The following is a 14,946-nucleotide window of genomic DNA, read 5'->3' as shown; positions in this document are numbered from 1 at the left end:
ATTTACGATGAGTGCTTACTGCATATTGAAACTGTACTAAAGAAATGAAAAGAAGGATAACATGTGGAAAGAAACTTCTGAAAAATACAACGGTTGCCAACAATAAGATATAAGACATGATATAAGAAAGATATGTGAAAATTGACTTATAGGGAGTGTAGTTCCCAATGATTCAGGAACTTCGACAATAGAGAGAAAGAGGAGAAATATCAGGAAACCTTTGAAATCTGACTGCGGAGATGGATGGAGAAAATTAATTGGGTAGCCAGAATAGAGTGTGGTGACATGTTTGAAAGAGTAGAGGTAAAAGTTAACGCTCCTAAGCTATGTTAGAAGGAAATAAGTAAACTGAGTTGAATACATTTAAAAAAAATTATTAGCAAAAGAGTGTCTTCGAAGGGAAAAATAAGACGAAAGAAGCAGAGATAAAAGAGCTGAAGGGAATGGCAAGTAGTACGATACAGAATATTGTAGAGGACAATTTTCAAATGGAATCTCGTACTCAATGGATTTATATATGATGATGACGATTATGATGATGGCTTCTGTCTAGAACAGGTCCCCCTGCGGGTTCGGGGATAAGAATAGGCCCATGGTATTCCTGCCTGTCGTAAGAGGCGACTAAAAGGAGTCTCAAATGTTTCGGCCTTGTGATGGTCCCCTCTCGGGTTTGATCTCCATCTTTCTAAATTCTTCCGAAGAGCGAGCCAATTGGGGAAGGGCGCCTTACATGGTGCACTGTATCAGTCGTTAATTGAGACCTTTCGCCGGCTTTCTCGTCGTTGCAATGGTGTCCCGCTCGTTTTCCATCTATTGGGCGAGGATACGTCCCTGGGTGCGATTACCACACTGCACTGTGCAGTGTTGCTTTTAGCTGTGACAATGACCTTATACATTTTTGCACCTAAGATCCAGCACGGTAGCCAGTCCGTTGTGGTGGGGCCGCCATGTACCCTGTTGGTTGTAGCCCCCTGACAACACAGGGATCGCTCTACTGATGCCTGCGCCGTTTACTCCCCATGTATGCCAAGGAGTAGATGCCCATCTCCCTGGGGCATCAGGACTCCCGGCAATGGCCATCCTGCCAGGTGACCCTTTCTGTGGCTGGATGGCGCCCATAGGGAGGGCCCTTGGTTGGAGTAGGTGGCATCAGGGTGGATGACACGCAATGAAGCGTGGCACATCATCTCTTGCTGGTGGCCAGCCACCAGCAGTCTCTAAGCATTCGAAGGCTCATTTTAAAGCTAACGTTTATGACCCCAAATCGTTCCCATCCCTGGCCACACCATGGGAGGAACGAAAGGCAGTGAATGACAGTGACATGTATTCGCCCAGGTATCTCGTCTGTACCAGAGCTGATGGGAAATCCTTTGTATCCGTAAAGCCTCAGTTCTTTGTAGAGCGTTTAGAGGACAAGTTTGGGGAGGTGGAGGGCTTGTCCAAAATGTGCTCTGGGTCAGTTTTGAAAAAACGGCATCCTCCACCCAGTCACGTAGGTTACTTGCTTGTGATAAGTTGGGAGATGTTAACGTTACCATCACACCACATAAGAGTTTAAATATGGTCCAGGGTGTTACTTTCCATAGGGACCTACTTTTGCAGTCTGATGACGAGCTGCGCGCCAACTTAGAGCGTAGAGGTGTTCATTTCGTCCGGCGCGTTCATAGGGGTCCGAGGGACAATCAGGTTGCTACCGGTGCCTTCATCTTGGCCTTCGAGGGTGATACATTACCGGAGAAGGTCAAGGTGATGGTCTACCATTGTGACGTCAAGCCCTATATTCCTCCCCCGATGCAGTGCTTTAAGTGCTGGAAGTTCGGCCATATGTCTTCCCGCTGTACTTCCAGCCTCACATGTCGAGATTGCGGACGCCCATCTCATCCCGATACTCCATGTGCCCCGCCTCCCATCTGTTTTAACTGTGGAGAGCCTCATTCACCTTGGTCGCCAGAGTGCAGGATCTTACAGAAAGAACGCAAAATCATGGAATATAAGACCCTGGACTGACTGACTTACACTGAGGCTAAGTGGAAATTTGAACGGCTACATCCCGTGCGCATGATGTCATCTGATGCCTCCACTGTCACTCCTGCTCCAGCTCCTTTAGCTGCACCACAAACAGTCAGCTCTCAGAGTCAGAGGATCTCACCTGCCCCCTTGACGATGGGGGCCCCTTCTCTCGCTGTTGCTCCCACACCTTCTACCTCGGGAGCAGCACCCACTAAACCCCCAGGGACACCAGTCCTCACGTCTAAGCCGGAGAAGCGTAACTCTTCTTCGGCTTCTCTCGCTCGGAAGGGATCCCTTGGGTCACTCCCTTCGGCACAGCAGACACCAACCAATGGCTGAAGAAGCCACAGGTCGCTGGTCGTCGTGCTTCGCGATCATCTTTGGTCCCAGAGACTGACTCCAATAAGCCCTCTCAACAATGGCAACCAAAGGAACAGCGAGAGAAAATGACATTGAAGACCCGTAAGACCAAGGCACCTGCGGTGGCATCTACTCCACCGCTGCCTACACGCTCTGCATCTGAGGATGAGGTGGAGATTCTTGTGTCTGCTGAGAACCTCGATCTCGCCAGTCCCTCAGACACAATGGATAGCACTTGCACAGGAGCTCCATCGGGGACAGCAGGTAACCCAGCGGCGTAATCTGCCTTCCCAGTCCCGACACGCCTTTCTCAGACTTGGACAATACCACCCTCCAGTGGAAATGCAGCGGTTTCTTCCATCATCTAGCTGAGCTCCGACAACTTATCAGCCTTCACCCTCTCTTCTGCATTGCTCTTCAGGAAACTTGGTTTCCAGCAATGCGAACCCCCACCCTCCGTGGCTATCCGGGTTATTATAAGAACCGGGCAGCTTATGAAAGGGTGTCTGGTGGCGTCTGCATCTATGTTCTTAACTCTCTTCACAGCGAGTCTGTCCCTCTACAAACACATTTAGAGGCTGTCACTGTTCGGGTGTGGACGCCACAGGCTGTTACTGTCTGCAGTCTTTACCTTCCACCGGATGGTGATGTTGCACAGCATGACCTGGCTGTGCTGCTAGCCAAATTGCCACCACCTTTCTTGTTACTGGGCGACTTCAACGCCCATAGTCCTCTGTGGGGTGGGTCAGTGGCAACAGGTCGAGGTGCCACCATTGAGCGTTTATTGGCACAGCTCGATCTTTCCATTTTAAATGATGGTGCAGTCACTCACTTCAGCATGGTGCATGACACGTACTCCGCCATCGACCTTTCGATCTGCAGCCCTAGCCTCTTACCTTCTGTCCAATGGAGAGTGCATGACGACCTGTGTGGTAGTGACCACTTTCCGATCTTTCTGTCACTGCCACAGCGTCACTCTTCTGCTCGCCCTAGCAGATGGGCTATGAATAAGACTGACTGGGTCTTGTTCTCCTCCATTGCCGCTATTGAGCCTCTTTCTAATGCCGCCATTGATGCGGTGGTTCACTCCGTCACCACCGTCATCGTTACTGCCGCAGAATCTTCAATTCCCCGTTCTTCCGGGTCCCCTCGGAGTAGGACTGTGCCTTGGTGGTCGCCTGAGATCGCTGAGGCGATTAAAGATCGCCGGCGGGCGCTACAGCGTCACAAGCGACATCCCTGCATTGAACACCTCATCACCTTCAAATGGCTGCGTGCGCGGGCCCACCGCCTTATCTGCCAAAGCAAGCAGGAGTGCTGGGAGCGGTATGTGTCCACCATTGGCCTCCATGTCTCTCCAACGCAGGTCTGGGCCAAGATCCGACGCCTCTATGGCTATCGGACCCCTGTCAGCATCCCTGCGCTCTCACTGAATGGAGCAGTTTGTACAGACTCCGACGAAATTGCCAACAGCTTGGCAGAGCATTTTGCTCTGAGTTCCGCTTCTTCCAATTACCCACTGGCCTTCCGCTCCATTAAAGAACGGATGGAACGTCAGAGCCTTTCTTTTCGAACCCACCATCCGGAATCCTACAATGTTCCATTCAGTGAGTGGGAATTTCACAGTGCCCTCACCGCTTGTCCTGATACCGCTCCTGGGCCAGATAGCATCCACTATCAGATGCTGAAACACCTTTCAGTGGACTGCCAGCGACGGCTCCTTGACCTTTACAACCGTATTTGGGTCGAGGGTGAGTTTCCGTCGCAATGGCGGGAAAGTATTGTTATCCCCATTCTGAAACCAGGCAAGAACCCTTTGGAGGGGGACAGCTACCGTTCCATTAGTCTCATCAACGTTCTTTGCATGTTGCTTGAACGGGTGGTGAGCCGGCGGTTGAACTGGGTACTGGAGTCTCGGGGCCTTCTGGCTCCATCTCAGGGTGAGTTCCGTAAAGGCCGCTCTGCCGTCGACAATCTGGTGAGCCTGGAGTCGGCCATCCGTACTGCCTTTGCCCGCCGTCAGCACCTGGTCGCTGTCTTTTTCGACATGCGGAAGGCGTACGATACGACATGGCGTCATCACATCCTTTCTACGCTTCATGGATGGGGTCTTCGGGGCCCTCTGCCAATCTTTATCTGCAATTTTCTGTCGTATCGTACTTTCCGCGTGCAAATCGCGACCTCCTATAGTTCCTCCCGGGTCCAGGAGAACGGGGTACCACAGGGATCTGTCCTCAGTGTCTACCTGTTTTTAATTGCAATAAACGGGCTCGCGGCAGCGGTGGGAAATTCTGTCTCCGCTTCCCTGTATGCTGACGACTTCTGCCTTTACTACAGCTCTATTGGCATTGCAGCTGCTGAACGTCAGCTACAGGGTGCTATCCGTAAGGCGCAGTCTTGGGCTGTAGCTCATGGGTTCCAGTTTTCGGCGGCCAAGACCTGCGTTATGCATTTCTGCCGGCGACGCACTGTTCACCCGGAGCCGCGGCTTTATCTTGACGGCGAACTTCTTGCTGTGGTGGGGATACATAGGTTTTTGGGTGTGGTTTTTGATGCCTGGTTGACTTAGCTGCCTCATATTCGGCAGCTTAAACAGATGTGTTGGCGGCATCTAAATGCTCTGCGATGCTTGAGCCACACTCGCTGGGGCGCCGATCGATCTACCCTGTTACGGTTCTACCAGGCGTTAATCCAGTCCCGTCTGGATTATGGGAGCCTGGCTTATGGCTCAGCATCCCCATCTGCGTTGCGGGTGCTGGACCCAATCCTCCACAGTGGGATACGCCTTGTCACTGGTGCTTTCCGTACCAGCCCTGTGGACAGCACAGCATACTAGTGGAGGCAGGTGTCGCTCCACTGCGGTTACGGCGCCAATGTTTGCTGGCCGCTTATGCTGCCCATGTTTTCAGCTTGCCCGGGCATCCTAACTATCGGCTACTATTCCCACAGTCGCACGTCCGTCTTCCAGACCGTCGGCCCAGGGCTGGATGTACGATCGCGGTCCGCGTCCGAGAGCTTCTCTCCGGGCTTGGGGCTTTACCTCTTCCGCCTCCTTTCCAGGCACCTCTGCGTACACCCCAGTGGTGTGTGCCTCGCCTCGCCTTCAGCTGGAATTGGCACAGGCCCGAAGGACTCAGTCCCTCCGAAGGCCTTCCGCCGCCGCTTTCTTTCCATCCTCGCAACGTATCAGGGCTCTGGCGTTGTTTACACCGACGGCTCGATGGTTGCTGGTCGTGTCGGTTATGCGCTAACTCTAGGGGACCATTCCGAACAACTTTCATTGCCGGCTGGCTGCAGCGTTTACACTGCTGAGCAGGTCGCCATCTTTCTTACCCTAGAGTATATCCGCTCCTGCTCAGGTGAGTCCTTCGTGATCTGTAGCGATTCCCTGAGCAGTTTACGAGCTCTCAACCAGTGTTTCCCTCGTTCTCATCTGGTTATGGCTATCCAGGAGTCCCTGCATACTCTTGCCCGTTGCGGCCGCTCTGTGGTCTTTGCGTGGACCCCAGGCCATGTTGGGATACCCAGCAATGAAAATGTTGACCGCCTGGCTAAAGAGGCCACCAGTGCACCATCTCTGGAGATTGGCCTCCCGGCGACTGATTTGCGGGCAATCTTACGCCGAAAAATTTTCGACATATGGGACACTGAATGGCGCAACCTGCCCATGCCGAACAAGCTTCGCCCTATCAAGGCGACGACGACTGTGTGGCGGTCGTCCATGAGGGTCTCCCGCCAGGAGTCTGTTGTCCTCTGCCGGCTGCGCATTGGGCACACTCGGCTTACGCACGGCCACTTATTGCGCCGTGAGGACCCACCTCTATGTCGCTGCGGCTCCGTTTTATCTGTGGTCCACATTTTGTTGGAGTGTCGCCTTTTAGCTGTGCTCAGGCAGACGTTAGCGCTGCCTAATACGCTCCCTGCCCTTTTAACTGATGACCCTGCTATGGCTGGCTTAGTTTTGCGTTTTATTCGGGCAGGGGGTTTTTATAATTTAATCTGAGTGTTTATGTTTTATTTTATTGTTTTGTGTTGATTCTGGCCTTTGGCCTACGGTTTTTAAACTGAGTTTTTAATGTGTTCTCGGTGGTTGAATTTTCCTTTTTTATCTCTATGGTTGGCTAACCACCTTCACACTCTGTGTGATTTCAATTTGTTTCGTCTGATCTCTGTGTGAGTCTTTCTTGTCCTGTGTCATCTGCCGTCTTTCCTGTTGTTCGTATTTATTCTCTTTGGGTGGTTTTAGTTTTTGGAAAAAGGGACCGATGACCGTCGCAGTCTGGTCCCTTTGATCTCCCAAACCAACCAACCAACCAATCTAGAACAGGGCCGGCCACGGCGCGTCAAACTTCACACGGGCCAGGAGCGCGGGCCACGGCCATTCCAAGGCCCCGCCTGTATCGCCTTCGCTCGTTCCTTCCCAAGTAGTCTGTACAGCGCGACAATTCATTTTGTTTTGCAGTGTGGCATTTTTCTATCGGCAAAGTTCTCTTCAATTCGGCAGAACTGTGGTGTCAGCGCTGTTTTCCCTTCGCTATTTATTCGTGGTATGAAGGACTTTCACAGGTTCAGTGGATATTCGCACAAAAAGAGGCAGTCTACCGATTTATCGTCACAATCCTTCAAAAATGAATAGGAATGACAGACGAAAGGGATTAGGATTCTCGCGTGAGGGAGGGCTGCAAATTTGCTACGAAACAATACTGCAGTACCATACAGAAAGAATTTAAAGATTTAATTGACAGTAAATGAGCAAAGAATTACAACGATCTACAGACGGGATTCATTGTACAATACGTCAAGAAACACTTTGTGCTAAATTTGCAGGCATACTGCACGTGAAGACATTGGTGATATGAAGAGTAAGATATTGCAAGATGGGGAACAACTTTCTGATTTGTTTCTGATGCTTTTAAAAAGGAATCGCGTAATAGAAGGGACACAGTTTCACAGACACAGTCTAGTTCCCTAAGCTCACTCCCGTTAAAGAAAACGCGAGGTTTGAATTCGTTATGACCTTTAAAGAATTACAAAGGTAGTTTCCTAAACGTTTTGAGAATATTGTCAATCTTACATCTGTTTTCGAGCTGCTTTGAAGACCGTTTGCCATTTCAGTTGAAAGCGCCTTTGTGTATGTGCATATATAACTGAATGACCTGAAAAGAAATTCCCGTTTTAATGATAAATCGTTTCACGTTAAAATTTTCCAGGACGTTTACATCGTTTTCCTCTGGTAGACTTTCCACGTCTCCATGTTGTTGCAAAAGTGCTACAGTATTTCGATGGACATATTTGCGTGGAGGGTCTTCCTTTCAATTAGGAAACTAAATAAGTGACGATTACGTGGCAACTTGAGTGCGAAAATCTGGGAAATTGTCTGCGTCTGTTCGTATGCCGACAAAAATTATGTCTGTAGCGTGCCAAAATAATTAAATTAATATTGAAATTTTGTTTTGCCTGTGATCTACGTTGTTGAGAAATGTGTAATATAAAACCAAGGCGTATGCAGTACGACAGCACTGCCATTTGAATGCGGCACGTTCGCAGTTTCCCCCTCCTCTTTGCTCAGCGTGGCGTAGCGATGGGGGAAACGTGCTGCGAAGCTGAGCATTATGCCACTCGTGCCCAGGGTACGGCCCGCGAGCCGAAATCTTGGCCACCCCTGGTATGGAGCGTAAATTGTAATGTAACTGTAATAACGCTGCGGTAAAATTCATTAATTTTCATTAACTAAGTGTCAACATGACATTGAATCCTACTTTTCTATGTTATTTTCCAAAGTGTGTCATTCTCTTAAAATTACGAACCGCAACAGTATGTATTCAGAAATATCATAAATTATTACAAAAAAAGTTTATTTCACAGTTATGATTGTTAACATTCCGTCTTAGTTTCTTTGATATGTTACTGTCGCTGCTGAGATGACCGCTGTTTTGCTAAGACATCTCAGTATCTCACACGTAACTTTGTACTCACAAATGTTATCTGGTACAGCGTGACACATACTGCTACCACGCTGCACAGGAACTGTGTCAACACCACAGGGCTCATGACTCTCTCCAAGAACTCCAAGTACCTGTAAATCAGAAACAGAAAGATAAAAGTCTGGTATCATCGCAGTAGAGAATTCCAACGTTCCACAAATTGTGAAAGACTTTCGTTTTGTCTTAGTTTGCAGTTTACAATAAATGATGACCAATTTCACATGAAATATAACTGTGGACGATATTTGAAAACAGTAATCATCGATCGTCATTTACTGAATTCTGTAATCTATGACTGGACTAAAGAACTTCTTCATAAACAGAAAGGACTAAAGGAGGCGTTGTGGTCCTGTGATGCTTCGTGGGTAGACAGAATCTCCACGATATTACAGGAAAGGTATACAATGAAAGTTTTCTTGTGAGTTACAGATAATATGGGTCGAACACCGCGTTATTCCCCAGGGAGCGAGAAACATTGATCTATGGTTGACATGAAATGTTTAAATGAACTGTTATTCTGAGTACAAAAGAGTATGTAGAAATATTAATTATGTCACGGTGATTTACAGGAAAAGCAGTATCGATATTCAAGGATAATGTAACAATGAAACAATAGAAATGGATTTTCAGATTTATTTTACTTTGGTTTGAATTTTCATATGAGAAAGACATGGGCGGGTACGTATGCATCTTGTAATATATTTCTGGTAAATATATGCTGTTATTTCCAACCAAACTAATTATTTCAGTAGCGGTAGCATCCCTACAGGTGCGAAAATTTAACTGTACTTTTTTTTCAGAGATTAATAACGTGTAGGACAGCCACAGACATACATTACTAGACTGGCAATACCCTATACAGTATCACTGACGTAATTGAAGCCAGCACTTTAATGCAGCAATGTGGCGGCGAGAGCAAACTACATGTAAACAGCTATTTATTTACTGATAAAACACTCGTAAGAAATGGTGAAAAACTGATATAACTACTTTACCTTCAGAGTTCTGACAAAATGGTTAATACATACGTCGCGTTTGGTTGTAATTTCTCGTACTGTAGACGGAAGATGGCAAGGAAAGGAACATTTCACAATGCAAAAATTACAAGAAACATGTTATATACTCGTATTTTCGATTTTGTGTTGTATGTAATCCTAAATAAATCTGTTACAGTTCTTTTCCTGTACGTAGGGTCAACATTGCCGACGCAGATACCCGAAGATGAAATTCTTTCTGTATTGCGCTGCAAGATAGCAAAACAACATTTCCCTAACATATTTTGTTAGAAACGTACAGTTTACCCATTATCTTTTTCAATGGCTATTGTAATGAAAGTAGTTACAGCGACTTCCTTTAATAGACAACTCCATAGTGCTAATTTGAAAACATCGTTAACAACTTTATTATCCCAGTTTGTAACTGAACTGATAATTATTGTGCGAATGCTCAGATGGGAACAGTCTGAATACTCCGGGCTGGTTTTTTTGTCGTCCTCGGTTTTCTCCCACAGTCTGTAATCCAAATGGGGGAATTACCAAGTATCTTTCCGGGGAATGCTAAACTTTACCACACTGTTTTCATTGGTTGCAGTAGTAGAGAAAGACATTGGCAAAAAGTCATTAATATAATGCCCAAGTAATAGCAAATAACAATACAAAAAGTCTTATGAGATAGCTATCCTTAAATACTTGCTGATAATTTTCTCAAACACAATTTTGAACTCACAATCAATGTAATCGTTTGTATAACAATGTCTGGTGAACTGATTAGTTAATAACTGTTTAGAACAGGTATAACTGCAAACTCACTAGAAATGTGAACCTACGGGTATGTATTTGAAAAATTATGTATGTACAGATTAAGTAGTAAATGGTTAAAACACTACGATGGCGAACCCACGGTTGATTTTAGTGTGTACAAACAACAGAGCGTTACGAACTTGCTTTTTTGTTCTTGCGAATGCATTGTGACAATCTGTGAAGCGACGAATTGAAGGACAGTACGCGTGGAATGCCTGTCCAGGGGCCGTTGAACTGGTCCTCTGAGTAATGTAATGAACCTACTCAGTCGCATTTGGTGGTAATAAAAGCCTATAAAAACGAGTCGATACCTGAAGCGTTCACATTCCCTTTGCATAGGTGGTCACAACAGAAATACTATCAAACACTGAGAAGTAGTTAAGGTGGAAACATTGGATACTAGAGCATAGGTACCAATTACTACACATTATAATATTTTGTAAATTTACGTAGTGTCTCTTATATGATACGACTATGAGCTACAGAAAGTGAGTATGTGGGACTAGTACGTGTTTGACAGTGTGAGACAGTCCTCTTATTTGATGGTTTCCCAGGACCTTGCAGAGCTTTCGTGGCGATCATATATTCATTCTGTGACATTTACATGGCTCTAAGTAATGTATTATGATGGACTCCGTACGGAAAAGATGTATGGAGAAGTCTTCAGTTACTAAAATAATTTCTTCATTGTATATAGTAGAAGTCTTGCTTACAATTATGAGATCTTTTTGAGTGTTAGGAATTCTTTTCTGTAGGTTTTCATCTGGAGTGAAGCCGTGTACAGAAGTTAAGCGTGGACGATAAACCTGACAGAGCGAAACCAGAAGCTTCTGAACTGTAGTGCTACAGAAAGATGCTGAAGATTAGATGGGTAGACAGAATTATCAACGAAGAAGTACAGTATCGAATTTCGGCGGAAAGAAATGACACTACTTGAGTAAAAGAAGGAATAGGTTGTAATGACAGATATCAAGAGATTGTCAAGGTGATGCAGGAAGTGTGTGTGGCACTGGTGGAGAGGTGTGGGGAGGGGGGGGGGGGGCGGTGCGGACGCAGTAAAAATTGTAGCGGTGGACCAACGTTGGACTGCAGTAAATAGATTCAGATTTTAATAGTTATCCAGTGTCACGGAAAGTTGCAATAAATAAGTTTACTTACTGAAGACTATATCAACAACAACGAGACTATTACAGGTTAGCAGTCAAAGGTATTACAGTCTGCTAGAGTCGTCCAGTGGATATTTACATGAGGTAATTACTCGTATTTATCACATGCGTCCTCATAGTAGGGGAGCACATGCCACTGAATGTATTTTCTAGGGTACTTTGACGGCTGCAGTCTATAGGGATGACACACTGTAACGGTTAGACTAGGCGCAAATTGAGACGCGTATAGCGCGTGTGGCGCGACGCAGCGCAGCGCGCATTTTTGTAACTCCACAGGTTCAAGTGGGACCGCGCAAATTGCGACGCGACGCGATTGGGACGCGACACTCGCCTGCGCCAGGTCGCGCGGCGTTCTGGTTGTGGCACAGTTTCTCGTGGGAAATTTGAGGCGGGGAGCGGAAAAGCAGCCCGGCCATATGCTCACATCGGGACGACGCATATGAGCCGTGGTAATATCGCCCATACGATAAATTTTGCCTTACTGTGTACTAAATATTATTGCCTTTGGATAGTGTTTCGTTTTTCGCCATTTAAACGCTCTAGCTTTTTTCCTTAGTACATTATACTTTTCTGTTATTTATATCTGTATAGTTTTGTTTTGTTTTGTTTTTCTTCTGTCAAGAGAAATGCATACTTCGGTAACTGATGAGCCATTGGCCGCTGGAATTGTTATCATATGCCTCCGCCATGTTTTCAGATCGCAAGAAGGGACAGAGGGTAGTGAATAAGAAAGCAAGGAATATTATAAAATCATGTGATTAAGAAGCAAGGCAGGAAAGTAAAACAAGGTTATCTGTTCGCTGCCTAGTATGCTGGCGTTATCTGTACGATCTGTTACAAAAATTTAGAAAAGGATAATCTCCACAGGTGTGATCCCTTTATGCTCCTGGTAAAAGCGTCCAAGATATGAAGTATACAAGTCTCACTGTGATTACTTGGATATGGATGTAATAATACAATACGACACACTGTACTACATGCATGTAAACATCACATTTCCACTGCATGCTAGAAACAATCGAAAAGCAGTTACAAATAACAATGTTTTAAATGGTTCGCCATGATGAGAAAAAGCATTTCATTTGTTGCATGCACATTATCAGCATTAATAAACTAATTATACAACAGGCTACACAAATGAAGAAAATGGTCGGTATTATTACGAAAGTAGGAATATCCTAAAAGAGTTTTATGATTAGATATATTTAATTTGTTGAAATGTACTGCTGACAAAGGCAGATCTACTTTCATGACAATGTTTTTCGAACTCAACTCACACATGACTAGCTTGTGCATTCCCGTTGCGCCCATTATCCTCTGCTGCTGACAATACACTGGCCATTGTTTTGTGTGACAGATCAATTGTTTATTTTTCTCAGTAACAACTATTTTATTCGCGATCACACATTGTCAGTAGGTGAGTAACCAGTATCTGGCATGTGCCTATCATTCCGCCTGAAGGAACGCTCGTCATTATTGTAATACTGCTCAGATCAAGAGAAGGAATAAAATCCTTTGGTAAGTTTCCATTCCAGTTGCTCAGTGTTAAAAATACGATGGGTTACGGGGATTCCACCAAAATTCCAACAGTTGGCAATCTATTTTTGTGTGAGTTATTAACCTTTTCTCATTCGAAGAAGGAGCATCACTGTTTGTGAGTAACGGCCACATTTCTCTTGGTGATTGGTTTAATTGTACTTTCTTCGTCACAGTGTAATTTGCCAAACTCATCTCACAGCAGCTATTGAGACAGAATTCCGAAACGGAGTGCCTCATTAAACAAGTAATTGGCAATCACAGAGCTCAATGGCTTACGGAAAACCTCATAGTGTCGGTTTGCAGGAGCATAAAAGAAGAAATTTCATGTTTATTTTCATATTAGTAAGCTCTTGTTTCGCTAGCTGTCGATAACTCTTAAAAAATTACAGTCACTGGAGTGAAATAAATAAAAATTGAAGTATAAGTACTGATATATCGCCTTAGGTAAGAAAGTTCCGTGTGTTTAAGAACTGGCAAAACACTCTCCTCCTTGTGTGCTATCATTCGCCAAACTTTCGTTTCGATGTCTCGAGCGGTTTAGGAGATATGAAAGATGTGAGTGTTTCATTCCCGTGTGCGATAGATCGGAAGTGAGCGCGCTACATGGGATCCATTTTCTCGAGATCGGAGGCAGATAGAGACCTCCTCCCAAGTCTAAACAAAAAATCAACATGTTAGCTAAATTTCATACGCAGCAACATATGGTGTGATACGCACCAAACGCAAATCATAGCGGCCCCTAATTTGCGTTGCAAACTTTTTAAGTTTTGCGTAGTGTCTGACTAAAATGTGTACATCACAATAACAATGGTCATTAGCGAGATCATTGGCACTTCGCCACGAAGCTGACATATATCGCTACAAGTAACGCAAAAATCAAATATTTTCAGTGAATAGTTCCTGTAAATTCGTTTGAGGAAAATAACAGGTTGCGCGCGCTTCGGCTCTGTCAGCGCAGGGCGTCGCCAGTCGGCGCGTGCGAAGTATGGTGTACGCGTCGCAATATGCGCTGCACCCGCGCGACTCGTGCGGCACGTGCGTGTCGCGCTGTAGTGTCGTGTCACGTCACATGTGTTATACGCATCTCAATTTGCGCCTAGGCTAAGTGCGAATCTCTTGTGACGCGTATGGAAACTACATCCAACTGATGAATGGTAATGACCGATTACACAGAGCTGATCGGGTAGACGAATACCTCCAGCATAGCCTGGAGTGGACAGTTTGCTTCCAAGAAGTAAATCCTACTGAACATGCATGTTGTTGTGGTCTTCAGTCCAGAGACTGGTTTGATGCAGCTCTCCATGCTACTCCGCCCTGTGCAAGTTTCTTCATCTCCCAGTACCTGCTGCAACCTACATCCTTCTGAATCTGCTTAGTGCATTTATCTCTTGGTCTCCCTCTACGATTTTTACCCTCCACGCTGTCCTCCAGTACTAAATAGGTGATCTCTTGATGCCTCAGAACATGTACTACCAACCGATCCCTTTTTCTAGTCAAGTTGTGCCACAAATTTCTCTTCTCCCCAATTCTGTTCAATACTTCCTCATTAGTTATGTGATCTACCCATCTAATCTTTAGCACTTTTCTGTAGCGCCACATTTCGAAAGCTTCTATTCTCTTCTAGTCCAAACTACTTCGTGTCCATGTTTCACTTCCATACATGGCTACACTCTATACAAATGCTTTCAGAAACGACTTCCTGAGACTTAAATCTATACTCGATGTTAACAAATTTCTCTTCTTCAGAAACGCTTCCCTTGCCATTGCCAGTCTACATTTTATATCCTCTCTACTTCGACGATCATCAGTTACTTTGCTCCCCAAATAGCAAAACTCATCTACTACTTTAAGTGTCTCATTTCCTAATCTAATTCCCTCAGCATCACTCGATTTAATTCGACTACATTCCATTATCCTCGTTTTGCTTTTGTTGATGTTCATCATATATCCTACTTTCAAGATACTGTCCATTCCGTTCAACTGCTCTTCCCAGTCCTTTGTTGTCTCTGACAGAATTACAATGACATCGGCGAACCTCAAAGTTTTTATTTCTCCCTATTCCAAATTTTTCTTTGGTTTCCTTTACTG

General features: G+C 45.5%; 1 protein-coding gene across 1 annotated transcript in view; it reads right to left on the bottom strand.

Moving 5' to 3' along the window:
• LOC126096161 (odorant receptor Or2-like) overlaps positions 1-14,946 on the bottom strand; it is a 128,633-nt gene that overhangs the window by 88,605 nt on the left and 25,082 nt on the right. Inside the window, exon 3 of the mRNA XM_049910586.1 lies at positions 8,347-8,446. Coding sequence (XP_049766543.1) covers positions 8,347-8,446 — 100 coding nt within the window. The remainder of the gene's footprint in view (positions 1-8,346; positions 8,447-14,946) is intronic.

Source organism: Schistocerca cancellata, chromosome 1 (genome assembly GCF_023864275.1).
Source record: "Schistocerca cancellata isolate TAMUIC-IGC-003103 chromosome 1, iqSchCanc2.1, whole genome shotgun sequence".
NCBI classification, from domain to species: Eukaryota; Metazoa; Arthropoda; class Insecta; order Orthoptera; family Acrididae; genus Schistocerca; species Schistocerca cancellata.
Note: the sequence above shows the minus strand (reverse complement) of the source record. Positions and strands in the feature narration are given on the sequence as shown.